General features: G+C 37.7%; 2 protein-coding genes across 2 annotated transcripts; one reads left to right on the forward strand and one right to left on the reverse strand.

Annotated features, from left to right (window-relative positions):
• Positions 1–393: 393 nt before the first annotated feature.
• On the reverse strand, positions 394–4,923 carry sypl2b (synaptophysin-like 2b). Its single transcript, XM_088407754.1, has 6 exons — positions 4,709–4,923; positions 4,526–4,603; positions 3,685–3,803; positions 3,134–3,332; positions 1,799–1,990; positions 394–1,515 (listed from the first exon to the last, which is right to left on the reverse strand). Exons 1-6 carry the CDS (start codon positions 4,724–4,726, stop codon positions 1,390–1,392), a joined length of 732 nt encoding a protein of 243 aa, XP_088263880.1. The 5' UTR covers positions 4,727–4,923; the 3' UTR covers positions 394–1,389.
• A 3,618-nt stretch (positions 4,924–8,541) lies between these two features.
• On the forward strand, positions 8,542–27,395 carry sort1b (sortilin 1b). The gene is made up of 20 exons (XM_088407729.1): positions 8,542–9,075; positions 12,350–12,409; positions 12,864–12,937; positions 13,016–13,118; positions 13,200–13,361; positions 13,695–13,768; positions 15,410–15,459; positions 15,569–15,696; positions 17,139–17,283; positions 17,350–17,505; positions 18,699–18,805; positions 19,195–19,297; positions 19,381–19,552; positions 20,894–21,084; positions 21,665–21,854; positions 22,152–22,268; positions 23,469–23,577; positions 23,716–23,825; positions 24,767–24,908; positions 25,181–27,395. The coding sequence occupies exons 1-20, from the start codon at positions 8,836–8,838 to the stop codon at positions 25,193–25,195; spliced, it is 2,448 nt and encodes an 815-aa protein (XP_088263855.1). The 5' UTR covers positions 8,542–8,835; the 3' UTR covers positions 25,196–27,395.
• The last annotated feature ends 27 nt before the right edge of the window (positions 27,396–27,422 follow it).

The raw sequence follows: 27,422 nt of genomic DNA on the forward strand, positions 1-27,422 counted from the left end.
AAGGTAGTGATGGCAGCCAAGACAATTGCAAAGACGGTGTAGAACCATTAAAGAAAGGCATGCTCTCTTGACATAATGACGATCAATAATTGTCATGGAAAACTTCTCACAACTGGCTCTGCAGCTGTTGAAGAAGATGGGTATAGCAGCATTGACAAGTAACTATTAGTATTGACATAAAATTCTAACTCGCAAGCATGTACTGCTCCACTAGAAAACATGTTAACTAGTGTACAGGTTTGCCATAGTAACACATACAGTATGTCATTAATGCACCATATGCACAGAAATGTCATTCAGTAGAAAAATAACATTTGGAAGACAGGTCATTCTACTTGTGTGCTCTTGTTCTAGTTGACATTCAAGACGTGGCTTATTAATTAAACAACAACGGACACCACAAGGCTTTATTGATTAAGCAGATATTTACAATAAACATTTTGTTGTGCAGAATTTAGGGAGTACAAAGCCAGTTGACAACATGGATCGCACAGTACAATAAAGCACAGAGGTCAGACGACTTTATTAAATCACTGAAATTCTATTGGACCTTCATGATGCCAAGTCATATTTTCACAACAATACCAAGAGATGAGACAAATAATCTCTAACAGTTTCATGTGTAAACAATGTATTTTAAAAAAAAGATCAAATTTAAATCATTAATCATTATTAATGTAGGTGAGTGATGTGGTACGGAGTGATGTGAGAATGTAACTACAAAAAAATGCATTTACATGTTTTGATTTGTATTTTGCTCACCAACTGAACCCATTTTTGACAAAATGGCTAGCGTAATTCTTTAAAGAATTTTTGGGCAATTTGAGAGCAATCTAAGTGCAGCACCAATATTATTTTTAGAAAATCTTTTTTTTAATTAGGGTTCACAAATGCACAAGCAAATGAAATATGGGCCTCAGTTGGAATTTAAATATTGTATACTAAATTAATAAACTAAAACAAAAGGTTTGTGTTAATCCTGAAAACAGTGCAGTCTGAAAGGCTGCATTTACACCACACAACAAAAGTACACTATAACGCCCCTTTAGACAATTAGGGAGGGGAAAAAAAACAAAAATACAAACAAAACAAAAAAAAAAAAACAAGAAAAGTTGGCGATGAGCCCCAGTCAGAAATAGCTTTCCTGGATAGGTGGACAACATTTAATTCAAAAGGTTTAGTCTGCCCTATACCATCTTTTTCAAAGACACACATGTCAAAGTTTGGCCATCGTGACAAGTGAGCAAAATTGATTGTAGGCAGTGATTGGCAATGGAGCAATTGAACCTGCAGTGTGAACATTTAGCATTCCTTCTAATCTGCAGCTGTTCCGTCACACTTTGTGACAAGCAGCCATACCGCCCAGTCAATTAATTACAGGTTGAGGTGTTACGATGGTCGGGCACCACCCTCAGCATCCGCAGCAGGCGGTTGGGCCGACTTGTGGAAAGGAGTTTCCTTGTAAATGAACCAGCAGTTGCCACCCCACAAGATGACATTAAGGAAACCAAAAATCTGTGCAAACACAGGAAAAGGAACTGAATGAAACATAACTCAACTTTGTTGAGTTTTGCTTTATTGGGGTCTTTGTTACAAGTATGCACAGTCATTGTATGAGTAGCATAGGATTCATAAACACGTATTCTGTACTTTGTACTGTAAATAAGTGGCTCCCCAAGACAGAAGTGGTACGTATCACTTTGGTCCCTTTTGTGTGGTAAGAGAGACAATTACAAGCCTATCACATACAAACTTTCAAGTATTGGTATGCAGTATATTTAAAAGGATGCGAACTTACCACAGATGCGTTGAGTCGGCCCACGTGAGGCGTTGCCCCAGCGGTGCACTTGGTGTTGCCGTCCTTGCACATAGTGAGAAATGTCAGAATAGTTGAAGGGCTGGTGGCCCACTTCACGTCGGACAAGCCTTTGGCCCAAGCAGAGGAGGAAGCCAGCCACATAAATGCAAAGGCCGCAGTCAACAGCAGATCCTTTTACAAACAAAGAAAGTATTTAATCGGTTTGCATGGCTATAAACAATGCCACACTCATGCATTCCAGAGACGCTTGATATTATGATAAAATGAGACTATAGAATGCAAATGCCAACCGAAAAACATCCTTAGTGTTCCACTACTACTAAATCTATAGTATGACAGTCATACCGTAGATCTTGTTATTTTATGTACATTAGGAACAAACATTGACTTTGGTTATTGCTGTTACAATGTTTACTCAGTAGAAACTCACAGCTCAGATTCAAAATTTTTTGAAATTCAAAATAAAAATTGCAACGCGATCCATGTATATCTATGTTTTGTTTTTGTTTTTTTTTTAGCATCTGTGATCTCATACGAGGACAATAATAATTAAGATCGTCTTGGTGATAGTACAATTATTTTACATTTACATGCCACTGTACATTTTCCAAATGGACAGAAAAATCTCCAACTTCCCAGTGTGTGAACTTATGTACACATATAAATATAACATTATGATGACCCTTAAGTTTTCCCTAATATTTTCTACAGTAATATGCTGCATAGATATAGTCATGCTCTGAGTAAGTGCCCTAATAAACTTGAAGTGCAGCTTGATGCCTTCAGTTGTCAAGAAGGGCCTACATTTCATTTACACTGCTCTGTGAAAGCTCTTTCACACTGGCCATCTAATGCCAGCGTTTTTCTGGCTTGTTTCCGTGCTAATGTTGCATTAGGCACTAAAGATTGTTTTTAATTATTTTGTTAAAAAAAATCCCTTCAAAAGTCATGTCAGCATTGCGTGAAAATAATCAGTTCTGGAAAAAAGCTGAAGCGTAAAATGTGGAAAGAGTGACAAGTTGAGAAAACTTGAAATTGACTAGGTTGTTGAAGTTGACCATTGGTGGGTCACTCCTACACAATATGTCCCCTTCATCTTGATTAATTAGCGTTTCTAATCGACCTAAGACATTGCTTAACTTCTGGTTTGACATCGATGACTCACAATTGTAATGAGATAAGCGCTATAGAAAATTGATGGCGGTTAATCAAAATATCTGTGCAGTTAATTAAGGTTTGATTGAAACGAGTTATGACTGGCTGAAGGTTGATCAATCAGTGAAAATGTAGAAATTGAACCCAGGAAAAACATACTAGAATCGGGCCCCGGCTAGATCCTCTGTATAGATGCTGGAAGCCCAAATAGATGATGAGGGAGGCGGTGCTGTACAAAAACGCCAACACTCCGATGCACACGTAAAACTGCGCTGACGACGTATAGTCTCCAGTTAGGTAGTGCACCAGTGTCTTGTTGTCAACACAGGTGGGAACATTATAAGGATGTTCCATCAACCTACGAAAAATGGAAAAGAAACACTGGTGAGAACACAAACACATTTTATATGCATACCATATTAATTTAATTGTTCAAGACACTAATTTTATGTGACAAAAATCTCCTGGAACATAAAATGAAATGTAACAAATTTAACAGATAAAAATAAAAGGTCAAAGTGGTAGTGAAGTCAAAGCTTTTCTTTGCAGTAATACAGTTCTGTTCCCATTAATGAGTCTAAACGTGTTATTCTGAATAATATTGTCTAAGTGGAAGAATTGAGCAGATAAATTCACCCAATAGTGATGTCATATGAACTATTATTACTATTATACTACTGGCGGTTGACAGGACGATAAGTTGTGCTCACTTGAAGGGGTAGTTGAAGGCTGCATGGATTTCTTGAATCTTGCTACCAGAGCAGAGTATATTGATGCTGGTTGTACCACTGTAGCCTCCAGTTGTGGCAAAGGCAAATATTGTAAACACCTGCAATCATAATCAGACACACACCCTTCAACACACCCCTACTTACAACACAAGAAACAACATATCAAAAATGTTAGATATTCACCTGAAAGCCTCATGAGATAAAAAAAAATCAATAAAAATTTCATGCACCTAGTGCGACAGGAACCCATGTGCTGATCAGTCAAATTGCAGCCTTTACAAATAGCAAATCACATTTATTAGGCGATTCCTAATTCAGCAAGTTGTATACATAAATATCTATTTTATTTGCATTGATCTTTTAGCAATTCTTTTCAAACTGGGCGTTGATTATACGCTTAACCGCGTTATTCGCGGGCGTGGAAGGTACACATTCGTCGCGAACAGCGGTGGTCATCTGTAAACAATGTTTGATTGCACGCATTTCCGCAAGAATTGGTTTAATTGGCTTGTTGCTAGACAGGTTTTGATTAAACACTGACTTCAAGCAATATGTAACAATTCGCGTGCTATCGTTCGCTTTTGAGCTCAGCATGCTAACAGACGTTTAGCCAGCTAATTAGCGCGTGGCATCATTGACATCCTTAGACAAGATAAAAACGTCATACCAGTCCTACTTTTTTAGTGTTTTCATATCGTGAAATGGCTTCACATTCATTTTCGTGGTCACGAGAGGAGCAGAGGAATTGATTTGCGAGCTCGTTTTAACGCTATGAATCACGAGACGGTTCATTTCGCCATATGGCGACGACCAAACTTACCCATTCGAGCAACCGGATAAACGCCAACGGCTCTTTGAGGGGACCCAAGTCGAGAGTAAACCCTGAAGAAAACACTTTCTAAAAGATGAAGGATAGAGACATGTGTTTGAAAAAAGTGGAGAACTTCCTCGCTCACTTTAAAGGCGTGTTCGCTGTAATTACAATGTTTGGTGTTGTTGTTACCTGTGCAAGAGAGTCCATCGTTTCCCCAGCTGAAATGGTTGCTGTGACTTTTTTTGTCACTAAAGTTTAGCTCTAGTTCCGATTGCGTTTCTTGTGGGCTTGTCAAAACTTTCCTTCAACTTCAACCAGATGCAGAGTAGTGAACACGTGACCCGTGACGCATACGGAAGTTAGTTTCAAGGCACCCAAGAAAGTTGGCGTTATGTATCCCACTAGAGTTCAAAACAGAAAACTCTCCGCCGCAATGTAATTGGCTGGGGCAACCTAGCTGGACAGCTATGTTAAAAAAGGGCAGTCGCTGTCAAAAAGACGTATGCGTGTCGAACCATTCGTATGAGTACGACTCTAAATTGTGTTGAATTTGAATTGTTTAGGATGAGTACGAGTCTAAATTGTGTCGAGTTTACGAATTGAAAACCTGCGAGTGGAAAGTACAGAATTTTGAATACAACTTCTGATCCTTTGGATTTTAGTTGAATATGCAAATGCTAAACAAGCTGCTATCAATCATGGACAATCCAACGCATCCACTACACAGCATCATCCACAGACAGAGGAGCTGCTTCAGTGACAGATTGCTGTCACTGTCCTGCTCCACGGACAGGCTGAGGAGATCATTCCTCCCCCATGCCATGAGGCTCTTCAACTCCACCCGGGGCAGTAAAAGCTCACATTAAACTCAAAACCTCATACTCTGCACTGCACTATTCACTTTATACAAGCACCTTAATTATACTTGCACTAGACTCCAACGATTCACACTATTCTGTTTACACTGTTAACAAGCACCTTAAGTATACTTCTGTACTGGACTTATGTGTATCTTGTGTATTTTATTTCTCATATTTTATATCTCGACTTGAGGATACTGCTGGAAATGTGAATTTCCCTACGGGGATGAATAAAGTATCTATCTATCTATCTATCTATCTATTAATGTGACGTCACGCCCGGCTACTCGGGAAAGTGAGTCAACTAAGCAGACTGGCGCGATGTGACGGCAAACATGAACTTTTAAAGGCTTCTCAGGCTTTAATCTAAAGGCAAATGTATGCACATTTTCAGTGATGCTCAAATAAAGCTTTTTTTGGGGCGTTTGTGGACATTTAGGGCCAATTGCTTGGGAAATCGCGTCATTTTGGGAAGCTTCTTAACAGTTTGGACCCCTAGTAAAAACAAACACTGCAGTTGAATTGGAAAAAAAAAACCTTCCCTTTGAATTGGTCTTGATGCTCACATAAACGCTGAAGTGGAATCCTATTAACAAATAAAGATTAGTTCATCACAAATAAAGATTTCTATATTATTTATTGTTTACTTATTCATTGTTGTGGTTATGTGGCAGTTAACCTCGTGATAACTTTGTGACGGACCAATAGTTATAGTTTATATTAATGATTTTTAAAATATGTGGATTTGGAATGACAGGTCATTAGCTTGCAAGCTACGATCATAAGCCTTTCAGTCCAATTCCATAAAATAATTTATGAATAAGTTGGACATTCACATTGCAAGCATCAGCTGTTGATGATGCTAAACCTGAGCAATGATATGAATGTTACATGATGTTACAAAAGTTTGTAACTGGATGAATCTATATACTGTAAATATAAAGAGGCTCTTAGTTTAGCTAAAACAAATTATTTCTCCAGAACGATTGGTCTTAATAAATACAGACCTAAATATTTATTTATTTATTATGGTAGCTAAGCTAACACAACAGCTGCAGACCCCTCATAGCTCCTCCCATTCAGCGCACGATTTAATGCAATTTTTACCCAGAGGATTCAGTTATTAAGGGACACAATAATGGTCTCAGTGCCAAAAGCCCACTCGAGTAATGTGATTTCTGATGTTAGAGTGGACAGTCAGGCTGATAAAAACTTAATAACCGTCTCCCAGTCTGATTTAGTATCCCTGGAGTGTGTGCCTCTTATGCCTGGTTACTGCAGAAAAGCCGACACCTCATTAATATTATTATTACTTGACCTTAGTGCTGCTTTTGACACCATTGATCATCACATACTTATAGAACGTCTTAACATGTTTCTCAAAGCAATGCTGAATCTTTTACCATTACGTTTGGTGTCTCGCAGGGATCAGTACTTGGTCCCGTAGTGTTCAACATCTACGTGCTCCCGCTTGGTGATATTATACGTAAATATATTTTCTGCTTCTCAACCCCAGTAAAACAGAGATGTTAATTATTGGCCCGGCTCATCATCGCCACTTGTTTAAGAATACCACTTTGATTTTGGAAAGTTGTATTATTGCCCAAAGTGACTCAGCAAAAAACCTCGGCATGATGTTCGACTCAACTCTCTCTTTTCAAATGCATGTTAAAAACATTATGAGAACTGTGTTCTTTCACCTTTGCAATATCGCCAATATTCGCCCAATTCTGTCTCCTAGAGATGCTGAAACATTAATTCAAGCATTTGCTATGTCCTGCCTTGACAACTGTAACATATTGTTTTCTGGACTTCCCATGTCTAACAACGAACACTATTGTATATTATTTGGAATGGTGTGTATGATACTATCTGTGATTTCTTTTTCACCTGTGTGGCACTCTGAGACTGTGGTGATACAGGGCTTTAAAAATGAAGTTGATTTGATCAAATGTACAGTATCTGTATTAGTACAACACAACTACTGTAAGACAAACTCCAGTGAAATGCAAGGCATTCAATTCGTCCTTTGGGTTTTTGAATGCCTTAAAATTCTGCAAACTTGTTTTGCCACTTTTTAATTTTGTCACTGCTGTGCATGCTGGAAACGTGTTGAACTGGTTTTGGACAAGTAAACAAGAGCATAATCAAATAACTTGGCAAGAGAGCACATGATCTGCTCCTCATTTCCTTGACAATTACTTGCAGTGATCCTCTGAGGCACATTTAAGATGGCCTTACACTGAAATATCAGACACAAAAAAATGACTTATTACATTTATATTATCGATTTAATTAATAACTTGCTTACCATCTGAAGCAGAGAATATCAAGAGTTTGTTGCCCTGACACATGTGACCAGTAGTCATGTGTTTGCATGAAAACTCTGGGCTCTGGCCTTCGTCACATGCACATCTTTTAATGACAAACACACACAACCGGGGACGTGCATTCAGTTCGAAATTATACTAAATTGTTTTTTTCCTTATCTGAAATTTGAAACCAGAATGGTTTCCATTACTCCCCTCACACACACACAGAAAAAAAATGACCTCTGTAATAAAAGTACCTAAGTCAATGTGAACCGGGGCATGCTTAGTTATCCAAAATCGTTAAGAGGACACAATACTTTAGTTAACTCTGGCAAGTTTAGTCTTCGACCAACCCAACACATATGTTGCTGGAAGAAATCTGGAGTGCCTGCAAAACAAAACAAAGGGAATAAAATTGAAAGAAACAGAAAGAAAAGAAAGACGAAAAAGAAAAGGCTAAAGCTCAGTTCCGATTCAAACCCCCCAAATCATGTCTGACTATTGCGTATGTGCTAACAACTCATGCATCATATCACTATCACAATGCGTCCTTGAAATCAGAATCAAATTTACAACGAGAGTACAATGACCAATAGTCATAGGTTGAGGGAAAATCTTTTTGTTTTTTTTAAATATTTAAAAGGTTAGTGTCTTTTCTACACCTGACGGCTTTGCTCTCAACCTACCATGGGTGGATGCTTTACAGCCTTATCCGTTGTTTCCTCCTTGCTTTGGCACCGCCCTTACTAGAACACAACCAATGAAATTGAGAAAATGGGTGGAGTTACATGAAACGTAAACCAATTGCGTCATCGCTCCTCGATGTGAGGCTGCACGGAGCCAAAAGGCACTGTAATGCCAACGCGCTTAGTGTCAAGTGGACCATTAGTCTTTGGCTTTCAGCTAAAACGTCAATTATTTTGTAGCATTATGTTTGAGATTTAGATCTGGATAAAACGGAAAATTATCGCTGTCTGCTGCGTTAGTGTTTTGCTGATGTCCTCCGCACCACTAAAGCCCAGAACGACCTTCAATTATATCAGTCTTGAATATAGGCTACATTTTGATTATTTTTTCCAAACTATTTTAGGTTTTTTTTAATTTGTTTTTTTTTTTTTTTAGTTATATATGTTTTAGCTATAGGATGGGACTTTCGCTATGCTGCTACCTGCTGTTTTCCCTCTTAACTATAACAGCCGGTTCTGATTTTCTCCTGGACCTCGACAAAGTGTCCAGACAGGCTTTTTTTCGAGAATCGAACCCAGCCAAGAGCTCCGTGGAAGGTGCTTGGCGTCACATCGTGAAGAAGCGGAGCACCGAGCCGGACACGTCCTGCGACGCTCTTAAAGGATATGAGGACAAGTTGAACAACAACACGCACAGTGTAAGTTACCAGCCGTTCTCCGGTTACCGTCTGGACTTCCCAGGTAGGCAGGTGCACTAATTGGCTCTGAAGTTATATATTTCAGGTGTAGAACGAATTGCGTAGTACAACATATCATTAACGTGTTATGTCGAAGTACTGAACAGTTAGTGTTAACAAAATATCGGTATTGCGACAATTCGTACTTTCTCAGTACAGTAAAATTTGTAAAATGGGAGTTATAGTCCAGTTGCATACACTAAAATGGTGGCTGAACAGGAAAGATAGATACCACCATTAGAAATTATACTGTATTATTTATCCAGAAAAATGTTATAAATTGAAGCTAAAATCCAGTTACACTAAAATGATGACTACATTGCAAGTACAAAATCATCAGTGAGACAACAACAACACACACACACACACACACATATACTGTATATATATATATATATATATATATATATATATATATATATATATATATATATATATATATATATATATATATATATATATATATATATATATGTGTGTGTGTGTGTGTGTGTGTGTGTGTGTGTGTGTGTGTGTGTGTGTGTGTTTAAAAACTGCAGTTATTAGCACACTGTTGAAATCCACCTGGCTCCGGCCTTCCCGTGTGCAGTTTGTATGTTCTCCCTGAGCCTATGTGGGTTCTCCACCTGGCTCCGGCCTTCCCGTGTGCATTTTGCATTTTCTCCCTGAGCCTGTGTGGGTTCTCCAGCTTCCTCCCACACCCCAAAAACATGCACTGCAGTTGAATTGGACATACAAATTTGTCCTTAGGTGTGGGTGGATGTGTGAATGGTTGTTGGTCTCTGTGTTCCCTGCAATTGGCTGGCAACCATTTGAGGTGTCCCCTGCCCACTGCCCAAAGCCAGCAGGGATAAGCACCAGCAAACCTGCAACCCTTGTGAGAATAAGCAGCTCTAGAAAATGGATGCATATATATATATATATATATATATATATATATATATATATATATATATATATATATATATATATATATATATATATATATATATATATATATATATATATCAGTTCTATTCTTACATAAATAACCATGTACAGTCCGTTGCACAATAATTGATCCTTGAAATGGTGCCAGGAATGCAGGCATTGAACAGTATCGGTTAGATTTATTATCAATGTTTTGACATATTGACCCATATAGATAAAGTAAAACATGTTAAATAGTAGTTAAGATACAGTTACACTATTTAGTCTTAAAATGGATGGTGGCTGGTGTGCAGGTGTATGCATGAAATAAAAAAAATTGGTACTGCAACACATTTTAGTATACCAATCCACTAAGTTACTAAGTTAAGAGTTGTGGTACTCTTAAAAAAAAAAAAAAAAAAGACGTTAACTCTGTAAAATACGTTTTTCGGCCACCTAACAAGAGTAACAGCCTAACATCCAAAAAGTAGGGTTTGGATAAAAAAAAGAAAAAACAAACAGTGCTGTGGTATCCGTGTCAAATTTATCAAACTTTTGAACTTAATTTGTAGTGATATCTCTGGGAGGGTGTATTTTATTAATAAACTCCAGAAGATAGCTCATATACATAGTAAAGAAAATGATCAAAATAAAGCCATACAATGTTTTGAAAAAGAGTTACTATAGCAACATTTTGCGTTATTCCAATTAATTTGCTCTTAATTTGAAAAGAAAAAAACATGTTCGTGTCAGGGCATTAAAAAGCATTGAATTTAGATTTGCTGATTTATGCAGAAACCTTTTTAGAATCTCACCTACCCCAGGAGTGTCTTCGTGCACCCACAGGGATACCCTCTTTGAGAACCTCTGAGTTAATATGCTGTATCTGGATCTCAGCCATATACGTAGCGTGACTACAAGAAACCCCTCTCTTTTTGTCATACGAACGTCCCCACGTCTAGGTCATTCAGGTCTGTTATGTGCGAAAATATGTCATGTATGGGAATCTTCCACAAAAGCTTGCGATCAAGATCGCAACAATAATAATGTGGCAGTGATTCCATGGCATGGACACAAAACATTTGCTTGTTGTCATTTAAAACTTCCTCTTGTGTTGTGGGCTAAATGGCCCCATTCGAACTCCCAGGTTCTCTTGACTAGCAATAATGTTCCAAGGATTCATTATGCAAGGAGCAGCCTGTTTGTGTGCAACACATCTGCCTTTTCTATCTTTTCTTTTTGTTGAAGTTTATTTCAACCATTGAGTCGTAACCGTTGAATGTTGAGAAAGCATAGTTCGCTATACTCGCTGCACTGCTCTCAACCGGTTTAACGTCTTCCACGTTCTTTAGCGTGTTTTGCGCTAAGACTGTGCTCACCAACCTTTTTAAAATTGAAAACTAATTTTGGGGGATTTTTTGGCTTCTTGTGTTCCTTGTGAGGTACATGATGCCTGCTTTAAACTGAGTGGGGAGAAGCACAAGGACTTGTGACCGACATCGTGCAAGTTGTTAGGTTTTTTTTTTTCCTCTTTGAAGACATGCAACACTCGTGGCTCACATTTAAACATGAAAAAAAAGCTCATTCATCCATGAGAGCAAACCTTTGACATATACCAAATTACAATAATTGATTAAAGGTTGCCTTGCCTCACCTGAACAACTTTACATGATCACATAACAGAAGATGAAACAAATAATCAAATGAAAACAATCACCAAAAAATGCACCAAAAACTGCAGTTTTCCAAAAACATGTTACAAATCACAACTACAAATTAAAAATGAAATAAAAACACATTCAAACATTCCAAATTCTACGGTTGTGTTTTGTCTTTTGTAATTTGTTTTTGATGTAATTACATATTTCTTGAAGTGTTTTTGTTTTTGCTCATTTTGTGATTTACTTTTCTAACTTTTTTTGTTCATAAGATTTGGGTTGTGTTTGTGTGTTGTTTTTCTTAATGTGGTTTTTGCTTTTTTTTTGACTGCAAGACTGCCTATTAATATGACTAACAACCTGTTCAACTAAACAAACAAATATTTCCAATCAGACAAATAAAATAAACAAATTACTGAGATGTGAAAATAATCAAATTACCGGTAGTGAGATTTTTCTGTATAACATGGTTTGTAGCTGTTCCGAATGAACAATTTACAAACCTCTTTTCTGTGTCAGCATTAAAAAAGTGCCTCTTTGTCCATTTAAATAAATAAATACCAGGTTTTTGTGAGGCTTTTCACAGCAAAAAGTGCAAGCCTATTCCTATGAATTCAATCTTTATTGTGAGTTGTTTTGACAGTATGCTTTTTTTTCTTTCTCTCTAGCATACGTTCATTGACCTGAGTGGATCTGTGTCACTGGCCTGGGTCGGAGATGGCACAGGGGTAAGTGTAATGTCAGATACCATTCTGATAAATATTGCGTTTGTGGAATGTGAATTAAGCAGCAAAAGCCACACATTTTCATCCATCTAATGGCAGCTATTTTGCCGCTTGTTGTCGCCTGAACATAACATTACAGTTGCTCAGGGCTTAGGGCTGGAATGGTGCAAGGCAGTAAAAGCAATGCTTTGCTGAGCTGAATTTACTCAATAAGGCTATATTCTTTGAATTTCCTCGAAATCATACAAAGGTGGTTGGTGACCTGCATGTCGAATCAACGTTAGGTTTTAACCATAACTGACAATATATCAATGTTAATTCAACCATCGTCCAAATGTGGAGCTACATTGATATTTTGGTTGATTTTATATTGAATGAATGTGAGGAATCAATATCGATTCAACCATATTGACCTATCAATCCCTAATCCATGCTATATGTTTCCTTCATGTGGCAGGTCATCCTAGCTTTGACCACATATCAAGTTCCCTTCTTCATCCTCAATCTAAAACAGTCTAAACTGTATCGAAGGTATTTGTAGCGCTTTCACATTTTATGTCAGACATGATGAGTTGCTCTCTGATTTGACGATGACTTGATTTCTTCCAGCGAGGACTATGGTAAATCCTTCATGGATGTCACCAACCTCATCAACAACACCTTCATCCGTTCAGAGTTTGGCATCGCTACTGGCCCAGAGAATTCTGGGAAAGTGAGTGAAGTGCACGTGTTGTTTCCCAGTGTGAACTCTTTTGGGTTTTATCAGTCTGGATTTTGTCCTGCTCTGTGCTAGGTAATCTTGACCGGCGAGGTAATTGGTGGTCATCGCTCTCAAATTTTTGTCTCAAGCGACTTTGGAAAGAGTTTCACCCAACTGGAGCTGCCTTTCAACCCCATCTCGTCCATCATGTACAATCCAGAGAATACCAGTATGCTTTTGGGCCTCGGCAGCAAAGTAAGCAGACAATATTGCCAGGTTTAAAGGCGATATATTATGTAAACCTGACATATGTTTAAATTGTTAAAAAAAAACAAAAAAAAAACGCAGGCTATATTATGACACATGCATGAATTAAAAATGCCCTAAAGTGTGTTTAATTTGGGCCGCCAGACTTCCCTTCTTCCTCTTGGGTTTTTATTGTGGCAATAACTCCCTCTTGTCAATAATCACTTAAGTGTTGACACAAAGTACATTTATTAACAATGTCCTAGTTTGTTCAGGTTCAATTCTGTGTAGTTAAATGCGTACCCGCACAACCGTTCAGCTTTTTTTTTTTTTTGTCCTCAGAAAGAGCTATGGTTGACAGATGATTTTGGCTACAATTGGAGAAAGATCCACAATATGGCCTGTTTGGTGAAATGGTGAGACAGCTGCCTCCTATCAATAAGCGTCACTTTTATAGTAGACATACCATGAATTGAACTGCAAACAATGCGAGTAAATGAATTTCCTCTTAAGTGGGCTTGGTAATAATTTTACATGACACAAAATAGTAGAAAAGTGTTCAAATTAAAGATGAAGATTAAAGAAAGAGGTGATATAATCTCTTAGTTAAAATGTGCAGTGGCAATGAGAACACATAAAGAACACACATTGGTTTCTTTAATTTCTTGAAGTCACAGAATACACAGACAAAAGATCAACAAAGCATCAACAGAATAGATGAAATGTATACATTCATCAACCCATGTTACAGAAACATGTCAATTCAGATGTCATATTATTCAATGCACCTCCGGAATGGGGATAATCTGTATAATAAGCTATCATACTACGAAATAAAATGCTAGCACAAAATGCTGTGAACGCACACTTGACCAACAAATACTGTATGTGCACTGACACTTTACTGTAACCTAGGATGATCAAACATCCCAGTTTAAGTGTGACAGGCGGTTTTTACTTAAACAATTAAAAGCGGCGTGGAGAAGCAAAACCAAGTGAGAAGTGTACTCGCAGTTAAGAATTGCACTCAATGACCACTCCACACAGACATCTAAAGCATTCATAAGCATTCAATTTACGGGACTAGACAAAGCAGAATTTTTATTCAACTGCCTGTTTTCCATGTTTTTGACAGAGCCGTTCTGAGTTTTGTTGGACTGTGATGCACAATTTGGTGAATTTTCCAAATCATGCCCTAACACAGAGTTTCTCAGCTAATATATGTTGGTTGAAACACGGTTAATTGAAAATGTTAGCAAGGCTACTGACTTAGTAAACTTAAGGTAACAGTGTTATCAGCATTATCTGTTGAAACGTTGCTCAGGGAAGTTGTCATGCGTAAATAGCAGAAACTATGCTTGAGATGTCTCCTTTAGGAGTAAATAAGTAAATATTGTAAATACATAATAGTACAAAAATAAATATGATGTTTTTTATTTTAAACATGTGTAAAATGAAAACAAAAAAAACCTAGTTACCAAAAGTACTCACACTTGTGATTTGGTTGTTTGAATGCACTCAAATTACTGGGACGTCGCATTGAAAAATCATGCATAGTGTGTTAACTTTAATTTTCTGTTCATTTAGATAAGTGTTCCAAAGTGCTAATCTTTTCTCTATCTTGCACAGTTTTCATTTCACTGAGCTGTTGATATCATGCCCTATTTAATCCAACTTGATGACTCAGTACTAGCACGAGACAAACAAGTTTACACCAATTCTCCTGGGTCATTTCCTTGTTGCTCCACCTTTGCTGTAAAAAGCCGCTTGGCAAGCAGACATGACTTGTTGTTCTGGAGGCACTTCCATGTATGTTTGCCTGTTGCCCTAGTAACATTGATAGACAAGTATCTCGGATTTCAAGCACGCATTTTAGGTCGGGCAAAGTAAAATGACTATAATCAAAAACAAATATTTAGAAATGGGGCATTTTGTAGCTCACGGGCATGTTCTAGCCATCTACCTGTAAAAAAAACCTAGGGCCATTGTTCTATTATTGCTGAACCCCTGTCTGTTCATTGTGCCTAATTAAAAGGCGATTTCTACTTTCATTTCAGGGGAGCGAAGAACACCATCTTTTTTTCAACCAATCAAAATGGATCCTGCAGTAAGCATTCCAAACTGTCAATGATTAAACACTTCATAAATGCCTCACTAATAGCAAATGTTACTAGCGTGCAGCTTTCATGCCCAATTTGACCTTTTGTGTTATTCAGACGCCCGTGGAGAGCTGGAGCTGATGAGGGCGACCAATATGGGGCAAACAATCAAGTCCGTTGCCAGCCAGATCTACTCCTTTGGCCTCGGCGGTCGTTTCTTGTTTGCTTCTGTGATGACAGGCAAGGTGGGTTTTTGGCAAAGGAAGCATGCTCTTTTTGAATTAAAAAAGAAAAGGAGAGGCAACATGAACTGGACACTCAACAGATGCATCATTATGTCCCAGTGAGATCCAGTATCATTTTTTTTAATGTGGAATCGCCATCATTATTCAATATAATCGATAGCTAATTTGATGACGGATTGATCATTTAGTGCCATTTTTTAACTTACAAGTCCAAATGGTCTGATTTCAACCTCTCAGCAGTAAAAAATATCTTATTTTCATTGTCTTCATGAAAGTCGACTGAATATGTTATGTGTTTAAATCGAAAAACATTGGCTGATCTACTTTTAATTTGGAAAATAATGTTCAATATTTTTCTGAAACTTATGAAATTATACCAATTTCAATTTAATACCCATTTTTCCATAGCTGAGCAGCCTTCAACTTGGCTCATTGGGGTAATTCTTTAAAAGGAGTTAGCCTCAACAGGCAGTTTGAAACAGTTTGAAAATGTCCGATTTCCTGTTAAATTTTGGGCACAGGTCTTTCAGACATTTTTGTGCATTCTCTTATGACTGACATGTCCACTCGATTCTGTTTATTGGTTAAACTGGTGCTGTGTGCACATTTTTGAGAAACTACTGAGCGAACAATAGAAGACTTGGTAATGTCTGTATACAAAGGGTGCCAAGGAACTACCAGATAACACAACATGACTATGGCTGACCTGAACTGAAGGTGACAAAATGTGTTGCTTTTGGATTTGCACTGCTAGATTTACACAAGCAAAATGAATTCATTCACTTTTATTTGGATTGTCTTAATTGTAATTTGCCAATAAATGGCAGTAGGCTCTCTTTGGGGCAGCATGGCTCGGTGGTAGAGTGGTCGTCTCCCAGCTGAGAGGCTGTGGGCTCAATCCACCGACCATCAAGAAAAGGTTGAAGTGTCCTTGAGCAAGACACTGAACCCCCAGTTGCTCCTAATCAGTACTGTAGGTAAATGACTAGTTAGTGTAAAGCGCTTTGAGTACCCAAGGTAGAAAGGCGCTATATAAGTCAAAGTCCATTTACCAAAGTCCATTTTCATAACATCTAATCCACAGTGTTATGAAAACGTTTGGGCACCCCTGATCATTTTCAAGATTTTCCTTTGGTTCGGATCAGCAATTCCAGTAAAATATTTCACATAGCAGATAAACACTGTGATATTTGGGATCTACGATTTCTGAAATTGATGATCCGAACCACCAATGATTTATAAACGAAAATCTTGAAAATGATCAGGGGTGCCCAAACTTTTTCATACCACTGTATCCAGGGACACAGAAATTGCATTGCTTTTTCACTAGGATACACACATGTTGATACCCTAAAAAGTGGATTTATCACAAACTGTTTTTGACTGAAGAGATGTTGTGCCATCCTCAGGTGTGGAATTTCTATTACTCTACTACTTTGCAGGCAACAGAGAGAAGGATCCACGTGTCGGTGGATCACGGCACCTCTTGGAACATGGCCCAGTTGCCGGCCATCGGTCCCAAGCAGTTTTACTCCATTTTGGGAGCAAGCAATGAAATGGTCTTCATGCATGTTGATGACGAAGAAGGTGGGTCCAGTGATTTTATCCCTTTATCTTGAAAACATGTGATTCTATCTTCATATGCTTCCTCAGATGATGGCATTGGCACGATTTACGTGTCAGATGATCGAGGCACAGTCTTCTCCAAGTCACTGGAGCGCCACCTTTATACCACTACAGGGGGCGAGACTGACTTCACCAACATCACCTCCCTCCGGGGAGTTTTTACTACCAGTGTCCTGGATGAAAGTAAGTGTGCTCATGTGCCTTAGAGCGGTGGTTTTTAAAAATGGGTCTCGACAGGAAGCTTGACAGTGTCCGCAAAATATTATGTCATAGTTAAAAGTGTGCATATCTACAGATGATATATGGACAAGGGCGCCTTTTAGACAAAAAACATTAAAACAGTTTTTCCTCCTTACTTTAGATGTGGGCCACTTAAACACTCTATGATTGATGTTTTTCTGAGACCTCTAGAACCGCTTTACAAAGCATAACTATCAATACAGATTAGTAGATATACAGCAGCGTAATCATGAAATACAATTTTGACTGTGCCCTCTGCTGTTAGAATCATCCTCTGTGAAGGTTGTGAGGCTTCTGTTAGCTCATGCACGTCAAAGTCTCCTCCAATTCAAAAACTTTGCTCACCACTGAGTTTCCGTGCAAAATCTCTGTGGGCTGGCCTGTTTTTAGCTCTTATAACGTTACTTCCGGTAGCTCTTGTAGTTGATAGATTAACTACATCTGCGAAGATTCAGTAGGTTTGGAAACACCCTGAATGCCAGAGATGGGAAAATCAGGTCCAGAAAGTAAAAACCCTGCCATGGTTTGGCTTCAGCCACAGGTGCTTCCAATTGAGAAACTGGCAAGTTAATTAACTCATTCAGCTGCAGGTTAAATAGTTTAGTACCCGTGGTTAAAGCCAAAATAAAAATTCTAAGTTATAATTATAATTATAGTTGTAATTTTTCAACTATTACCCCCTGGAAAAAGCTGTTTTTCTATAGAATTTAGAGGCGCTCGACATTCGGTTTAATTGGGTTTGACATTACCAGGTAGTGTATGCAAAATTTTTAAAACTCAATAAATGTATATGGATGTCTGTGATTTTGTTCAAAGACCCCCCGAGTGAGCATATATTTTTCTGTAAGTAACCAAAAAATAATTATTGCTCTAATTTGTGTACACGTTGATGCAATTTTCTGCAGGCGGGAATGGAAATCATTTTAAAGTTTGTTTTATATCATCTTTGATCAAATATATCCCATAAGGGGAAAAAAAATCACAACATTTGATTTAGATGAATTTGCAATTTTCTTTTTTTAATAACGGAAGTGGAAAATATGGATCGAGAGACATGAGAACATGTTTAAAGGCCTAGGGCCCAGTCATAAGGAAGTAATTAAGTGAATAAAATAAATGCTCTTGTGTTGTTGCAGACAATTTTGTGAAAACTGTGGTGACTCGTGACATGGGAGGGGAGTGGAATCCCTTGCAGAAGCCTGCCAACACCATGTGTGACCAAACTTCCCAAAACTCAAAAGAGGTGAGCAGCAAATTATAGCAAGGGAAATTAAACAACTAACACAATGCAAAAGGCCATAGATAAGCTAAAGAAACCAGCATCACAATTGTAATTATAAACGATTAAACAACTGAGGTTTGACTATAAGACGATGTAATATGCGTCACAAAGACAGAGCATATAAGAATACTCATTGGCCTTTAATTAATCTTTATCCTCTGCAAAAAACTACTACAAGTACAAAGTGATATTGTCCTTTATTCACAAAAGGTCCCCTATGTTCCATTATCAAATTTGTCTAGCTTGTCTGTACATAATGTCATTAGTGTTTGATCTAATTTCAGTGCTTATGCTGGACTGGTTTTTGCACTGCATATGTACTAAATGCTACTTTGTCTCTTTTTGAGCAGTGCGGTTTCCACATCCACGCGTCTTACAGCATTGGTATGAGGGTTAACGTCCCCATGTTGCCACTGAGTGAACCAAATGCTGTAGGCTTAATATTAGCTCATGGTAATCACATTTTAATATCCGTTTTTATGACACGTATCTGGAACCTGATGCTTGATTGGACGTTTATGCACGGATCTTTGCAGGGAGTGTCGGCGACACCGTCTCTGGGATGACTCCTGATGTGTTTGTATCTGACGACGGAGGCTACACATGGATGAAGGCTCTGGAGGGGCCGCATCATTATGCCATTTTGGATTCTGGTGGACTGCTTGTGGCAGTGGAGCACAGCCCCGATGTACCAGTCGACAAGATCAAGTACGTAGTACTTGTGGGCGGAGCTACGGTGTTGGGACGAGGAAATGTTGTCAGACAGTCCAGACTCTGAGGAGGAAAAAAGTGGATATACTGTATCACCAAAACAAATATGTACATGATAGTACTAGTGCAGTGATTTTAAAGAATTTTCTTTTACATGATCAGTGCTTTAGCACAATAAAACAATTGTGGTGACATCCCAACATGACGACATTATACGCAAAGTGTTGCCTGCAGTTTTTAGAACATATTTACTGATCTTTCAAGAGCCACAAAATATACAGTATGTGTGACTTGAATGAAGATACTAAGAAACACCCATTACAGCGACTTTGACGCCAATTTTTCATACTTTTGTGACCCCTTAAATCAAAGGGAAAGTGCTGTTGATAGCAAACTTTTTTTTATGATTGTGACCCTTTTTCTATTAACTACCATGACTACTATTCTGTTTATCCTAGAGCTGTAACTATTATGTAACCTGATGATTGTTTTGTCCATTAATCAAAAACAATGTTTTATTTCCCTCCTGATATTCAAGAACAGGGCATTAATTTAAATTGATTGCTCTTTCACGCTCGTGACCATCGTGAGGAAAAGCAGTCAAGATGACGAATGGATGGATGGATGGATGGATGATTGGATAGATGGAAAGAAGTTTCCTTTCATAGTGAACTTCAAGAATCTGAGACTGTTAACTGATAGGAGCATGTTCAATCAAGCACCTTCTTTAAACCAGTGGTTCTGGTTCTTTTTGCTGTGATTTTTTTTTTTTTTTCTGCAAAGCACCCACTAACCAACATCCCTAACAAAATATTTTGGGCTGAAAGTAAAGTGTTTTGCAAAGGAGTCACTATAACATAATTTAGCATAATTTTAGCTGATACCTGCGGAATCCCTGTTAATATCTCTTTCAATCCCTGAAGGGCTTTTGCCTATACCCAGAGGTACAGAAATTTCAGAACCACTGCTCTAAATGATTATTCATTTATCCAAAATGATTATATATTAATTTGATTAGTTGTTGACTAATCGTTGCACCTCGAGTTTATACCATACGTACAAATATGACGTTCATCTGAATGAGGTGTCAAAATGTGCCCAACTTCTGTGATGGCATTTTTCACCCTCATATTTGACAGGACAAGCCGCAATTCGTGCCATTATATTGACCTAACTTAGAACAGATAGCAGACTAACCTAACTACTATGTCACAATCAGAAACACTGAGTTCTCGGCAGGTAAAATTATGACTTTGTCATCTTTTGTCAACATATTTGTCAAAAATTAGGAAGGACTCCCCTCAGACTAAATTTGGAAGTTACTTGTTTATGTTGCAGGTTCTCCACGGACGAAGGACAATGCTGGCACACGTACACATTCACTGAAGACCCAATCTTCTTCACGGGCCTAGTGTCAGAACCGGGCGCCCGCTCTATGAATGTCAGCATCTGGGGCTACAAAACCAGCATCCTCAGCCAGCACTGGATCTCCACCACCATTGACTTCCGGGAGCTCCTTGATAGAGACTGTGAGTGGGAACAATAAAGGAGTTTGGCGTGCCTACTCAGTATTTACATTATCACTCCTCGGCTCCCTAAAATGCATTTTATTTTATGTTCATTTATTTCATTAATGGGATACATCAATTGTAGGATATAATATAATGAAACCAAATATTAGTGGCAGTAAGTTATAGCTTATTTAGCCCTTTTCAGTCGTAAAACATTAATATTTTCTGAATAAAGAATGTGAGAACTTGAATTATGTTTAAAACTTTTAAAATTGAAATGTTTCCACTTGATGGATACTGACAATGACGCGCTCAAGAAGGCTCAAACGGATAATCCGTTTATTTAGTCTTTTTCAGTTAAACATTAAGATGTATGTACCTTCACTTAGATGTTTGGAATTTTAATTAAGGTTGTTCTTTGACCAAGCTTTTAACTTAGACTACTCAGTTTAAATGTACAAAATCAGTTTTAATTAAACTGCCATTAATCCATTCCAGCCCTCTCAGAAACACCTCAAAAAGGCCACAAAAAGGGAATGGGAGCCCATATGCCACTTTATGTATTATTGGACTAAAGGTAAACTGACCTTTTCTGTAGGTATGGATTCTGATTACGTACAGTGGTTGGCGCACTCGGATAATGTCAGCGACCCCAACGACGGCTGCATCTTGGGCTACAAGGAAACGTTCCGGCGTCTCCGCAAGGATTCCGTTTGCTGGAACGGACGAGATTATTTGGTCAGCACGCAGCCGAAGCCTTGCCCGTGCACTTTGGACGATTTCTTATGGTAAGATCGAAGATATAACGATTAGTTTGTTTGTTCAATCAATAACTTTGAGGTTCATGTTTTTGGCCTGAAAAATACTTAGATTGCCTAAACTTGTCTGTTAGTGTGTGTTTTTATTTTCTTTATCAAGAAATCCTCTCTTTCAAAAGGAACTAGATACACCAACATCTGATACTTGTGCTCGTACCTCCATCGCTGCGCACCAAAAATCCAAAATAGTCACCCAACACATTATTACAAACTGTAAATCATTATAAATCAAGGCCACTTTGGTGACAGACATTTTTTTTTATGCAGTGACTTTGGATTTTACCGCAAAGAGAATAGCTCCGAGTGTGAGGAGCAGCCGGACCTAAAAGGCACAGTGCTGGAGTTCTGTTTGCATGGCCGAGAGGAGCAACTGCGCACAGAGGGGTAAAAACTTCACTAAACTTTCTTTCAGATAGCAAAGAAATACAGGAACATCTAGTTCTTTTTGCACTTTATGCACTACTAATTTGATCCATACATTTGGATTTATTCTGTTCGCCAAAGGTGGGGTTGTATAAGTGAGGGCGCTACATGTCCAAATATAGTCAAGTTCATGTTTTTCCACATATTCTTATATCTCTATTTCTACATACAGTATTATTAAAGGAGAAGTCGATCCAAACTTTTTCTTGACGATACTAATTCTTATGTGGCCCCACTAGTACAAAAACAATAGTCTGATTTGTAGCTCCCACATCTCAGAGGGCGACCATTTTGCAACTTGCTGTTGATTGAAAATGACATCCCCGTCGTTTGGGATTAGGTAACGACCAATCATGACTCACCTATTTTCTGAGTTGGTCATTTGACATTCATGACCTGGAGCTTGAGCAGCTGTTATTTCATTTTCAGTTGACATCAAGTAACAAAATGGACACCCTCTGAGATTGCTAAAAAAAAAATTTTTAAAAGGGTGAATTCTGCATCATAATTAAAATACCACGAACACTATTAATCAAATTATCGTGAATAAACTTGTGAGGCTTTTTAGCACATAGTATTGGAAATGTTTTTTGTGTTGTTGAATTCCCCTTTTATAACATTTAAAAATACTAGAGAGTGGGGACAGGCCAATTGTAACAATTTGCGAAAAAGTATGAACTTGACCATATTTGACCATGGAGGGTTACTGCCTGACAGTTACATTAAAATTCTTGACTTCTTGTAATGGTTTATATTGTTAAATAAATAAATATTGTGAAATATAGTGAGTTTTTACTTTTTTTTTTTTAAATTATATGTTTTGTTCAGTTTCTCTCACCCAATACTTTGTGATCTTATTCAGTCTAATGCACAGTTTAATACACCATATTAAATATATATATATATATATATATATATATATATATATATATATATATATATATATATATATATATATATATATATATATATATATATATATATATATATATATATATATATATATATATATATATATACATACACATACACACACACACACTGTACATCTAATGGCATTTTAACTTAACAAGTATTGCCAGCCCAATAAATATGTACTGTATTTTGGACCTATTTTGCTGCCAATGGCATTGAATGGGTAAATCAACTGTCTCCCCACAGCTACAGGAAAATTCCTGGTGATAAATGTGAGGGAGGTACGATTCCTAAACGCAAAGAGATTGACCTGAGTGAGAGGTGTGTTAGCGATCTACTGAGCCCGGCGATGCAAGTCAGTACACATGCTACCCCCCTCTGTTGCGTTCATTTTTTCTGTTGTCTTTATTCCCCCACATTTTTACTTTTTTTTTAAGGATGTCAACTGGTATGTTGGACTAAGAGACCAATTTTCTGTTGTGTTCATTTACAGGCTGAAGGCCACGCAACAAAATCTGTAGCCATCGTGATGACAATAATAATCTTGCTACTGAGTGTTGCTGCCGGAGTTCTCTTCATCAAGAAATATGTCTGCGGTGGAAGGTTAGAGTGGCTCTTTTACTCCCAGTTAACTCTACAAATGAAAATGGGAGTAGTGTACCATAAGTGTGTTTGTATGACATATTTGAAATATAAAATCAGTAGGAGTGGGTAGAGAAAAAGTCTATGGATGAGATTTAAATAAAAACATCACATGAGCCTTCTGGATTCATTTCAAATGTACTGTATTTATTTGGCTATTGCTTTACACATGTTTAAAAGAAGGAAGAGACAAATACTGCCATTTGACATTTGTAGTTTACGTTGTTACACAATACGTAACCTTTTTTTCCATCTTGCACCCTATAAATACACTATACAAAAAAAAGATAAAAAAACAAGCTAAAACATAGGATTGAAAACAATAGCAAACTTACTCCAACTGAGTTGAAAACTCAATGGTCAAAATAAAATAAAAACTATGGATTGGGAAAGTAATGATACTAAGTATCGATATCGAGCCGTCGTCTATGCTTACTTCAAGCTATCTGTACTCGTGATGGTTGCTGATACTAGTATGAGTCGCTCTCTTGGAGCAATTTTTCAATAACAGTGTTAAATGAACAGTTTAAAAGAATGGAAAAAAGCCATTGATTTAATGGACTCTTAAGGAAAAATGCTATACAGTATTTGGAGTTTCTTTTATAGGGGAAGGGGGATTTTGTGTATCAAAAGTATTAGTGGTATCAGTACTTGTTTAAAAAAAAAAGTGGTAATGATCATAACTAATAAAAACTGGAATGAAAAATGCAAAACTATTATAACCCTGGTTCCCTGACATTGACTGACGACCAGCCAATTGTTCAATGAAATTAGCTGGAGACCAGTCCCCTCATTTGTTGACTGTCTTGACTGACTACCAATCAGTCCTATGTAGGTCTATTAATAAATGTTAGTTTTTGGTCCCTCAAATTTTAAGAATAATAATGCTGTGTTCCCCACAGGTTCCTGGTCCACAGATACTCTGTGCTGCAACAAAACTTCAACGAAGATGCGGCGGAAGGCGCGGATAACCCACTGGACGACCAGCTTGACACCAATCACATTGCCAACGGAAAGATAGACTTTCACGACGACTCTGACGAGGTAGGATGACGGCATGGCGCTGATGGCAGCCAATTTCTTTGAGTACAGTATCTCCTGAATCATTAAATTATTGGTAGGATTTTATACAAATGGATTGAGCATCTATTGGGCTGTCCGTATGAAAAACAACAATTTTCTGTCCATGTTTTTGGAGAATATATCTGTGGTTTAATTGACCTTTTTTTTTTAAATGATTAGGTTGTTCATAATAATCTTGTTATGGACAATACATTTTGTTTCAGATCTGATTAGTTTGGGATTTTGTATTGCAGGACATGTTGCAGTAGCAGCCAGAGGTCTGTCATTCGTAGCTTCAGAAGGGGTTTTCGACCTTGTGCTCTTACTCTGGGAATTCGCTAATTTCTTCCTTGAGCTTGAACTTTGATCTGGGGTTACTCGGCTGTCCTCTTTCCAACTCTTAACAATTGTACATGCACAGAAGTGAAGAGAAGTTGCTATGGAAGGAAATGCATAAGGAATTCCACCCTTGAAAGAAGAAGCACAATTCCAAGTTTCCATTTAATAGCAATAAAATGTATTTATTTACTTACATGCATGTAAAAAGCTTTCACGATGCAATGAGGGATGCAAAACCGTCAGGATAATATTTCATGTAAGTAAAGCGGCGTCTCCAAGATAAATTACACAGCCTCAAAACATTTCCCTTAGAGAAAAGTTATCCAAATTTGTTTTCAGTAGAACTTATACTCTTTTGAGTGTTTTGTAGCTGACTGGGCAGGTACAAACTGGACTGATTGCCATTTAATTGCACAGCACATGTAGACAATCAGTGAAGTGTTTAATCTTTCAGTCCTGTAGTGTTTGTGGTCTAATACTCCTTAGACAGCCTCTATTCTTTGAGTTCTGGTAGCCTTTCTGGACCAGGAGCCATTAGGATTCAAAAACCTCAGATGTCCCAAACTCTTTGGTGTTATCTGTCCCGTAACCTTTTCGCTCTAAAAAACTTGCACTAGATGTCAAAAAAAAAAAAAAAAAGATCCAAAACTAAAAAACATTAAGCTTCAGAGAGCTTTGGTAACCCTTTATTAAATGTCAGTGTCCAGAAACCTAAGAATTCCCCGAGTCTTTGGATTCCAGGAACCAGAAACCTTAACCTTAACCCTAACCCTAACCCCCCCCCCCCCCCCCCCCCCCCCCCAAGTATTGTGGTCAAGAGATATTACACAATGTAGAGCCTTTGGAGCCCAGGAACCTCTTTGGATCCAGAAACTTTATCTTAGATATCCATAAACCATTATTTAGATGTCCAAAAAGGGAAAAAAAAAAAAACATTTGGGGTCCAGAGACATTATACATCTCGGAGACTTTGGTGTTCGGCAACCCTATCGCAGCTGTCCAGAAATCATTGGGGTTCAGGCCTTCAGGGTCAAGGAACTCATGTCCTATGTCACAGTAAATACTGTATCAATCAGACATAAGGTCCAAATCAAAGTTGTCCAATGCAAAAGGAGTTTTGTGAAATTGCCCAATGCAAAAGGAGTTCTGTGAAATTGTCCAATGTTTGGGCTCTCAAACTTGAAAGCAGCACTATATTTTCGGTTTTAACAGCACAAAAAAAAATAAGTCGTAAACACAAGGCTGTAGGTAATAATTTCACCAGTTTTTTTTTTTTTTTGACTGATTGCATGATAAATGGGAATTTTGCAAGACAAGTCAACCGACTTTATGTAAATAGGTTTTTCCTTTTACCTTTCATGTACGAATATACTCTAAATTCAAATCTTTGTACGACAACTGGATTGACTCAAAACTGATAGTACGTACACATTTCTTTTTAAAAAATTGAGTTTTCACGTTTTTCAGTAAAAGCTCTGACGTTTTGACAAAATGATGAGTATAAATTTGTCACAGTGACATCACAATCCAGCTAAATTTCAAATTTAATTGGGAAACATTTGAGAATAGTCCGATCCAATTGGTTAATTTGACAGTGGATACCCGGGCAGTTATGCCAGGCACCTGACAATTTGTATATGTTGAAATAGCCGTTGTGTAATATCTCTGCTACTTGTCTTTTATTCTCACTCGTTCAGACAGTTGCACTTTTGATATATTTTGTATTTATTTCTCTTAGCATGTTCAGACTGCAGTGACAGTGCTGTTGATATTTGAAAAATAATTGGCTTAGTAGCATAAGTGCCTTAGTCGTTTTTGGGAAAGCAAAGAAAAAAAAATGCTGTGTCCAGTTGCTTAGATTCAGCCTTTGTGGATGACTAAGAATCTATACAAACACAACTTTTAGCTAGCAAATTACAGCAATAATATATTTAATTCTGGCACAGCGACTGAGGGGAATTATGCTATTTTATCAACAAAATAAAAGAAATGATCACCTCTCGCTATCTGAAAATAAGTTGTATAATTTAATAAAGGTTAATTGTATATATTCAAGCTTTCTATCTGGTGTTTGTATATTTGAGGCAATTTTATCTTTTGGCTTGCCAATAAATTTCTAATGCTCCTCTACTTGTGACTTCTTGCTGACTTTTTTGG

Source organism: Hippichthys cyanospilos, chromosome 2 (genome assembly GCF_059441005.1).
Source record: "Hippichthys cyanospilos isolate Australia breed blue-spotted pipefish chromosome 2, RoL_Hcya_1.0, whole genome shotgun sequence".
Lineage (NCBI taxonomy): Eukaryota > Metazoa > Chordata > Actinopteri > Syngnathiformes > Syngnathidae > Hippichthys > Hippichthys cyanospilos.

What these genes read in the sequence shown, in the direction of transcription:
- sypl2b (XM_088407754.1), bottom strand. An exon ending in GCCTTCAACTACCCCTTCAA is followed by an intron (nt 3,333 to 3,684) that starts GTGAGCACAACT and finishes CATTTTTCGTAG; the next exon opens with GTTGATGGAACATCCTTATA. An exon ending in CTAGCCGGGGCCCGATTCTA is followed by an intron (nt 1,991 to 3,133) that starts GTATGTTTTTCC and finishes TGTTTGTAAAAG; the next exon opens with GATCTGCTGTTGACTGCGGC.
- sort1b (XM_088407729.1), top strand. Translation starts at nt 8,836, where the DNA reads ATGGGACTTTCGCTATGCTGCTACCTGCTGTTTTCCCTCTTAACTATA. An exon ending in CAGTCTAAACTGTATCGAAG is followed by an intron (nt 12,938 to 13,015) that starts GTATTTGTAGCG and finishes GATTTCTTCCAG; the next exon opens with CGAGGACTATGGTAAATCCT. An exon ending in GAGCAACTGCGCACAGAGGG is followed by an intron (nt 22,269 to 23,468) that starts GTAAAAACTTCA and finishes GTCTCCCCACAG; the next exon opens with CTACAGGAAAATTCCTGGTG.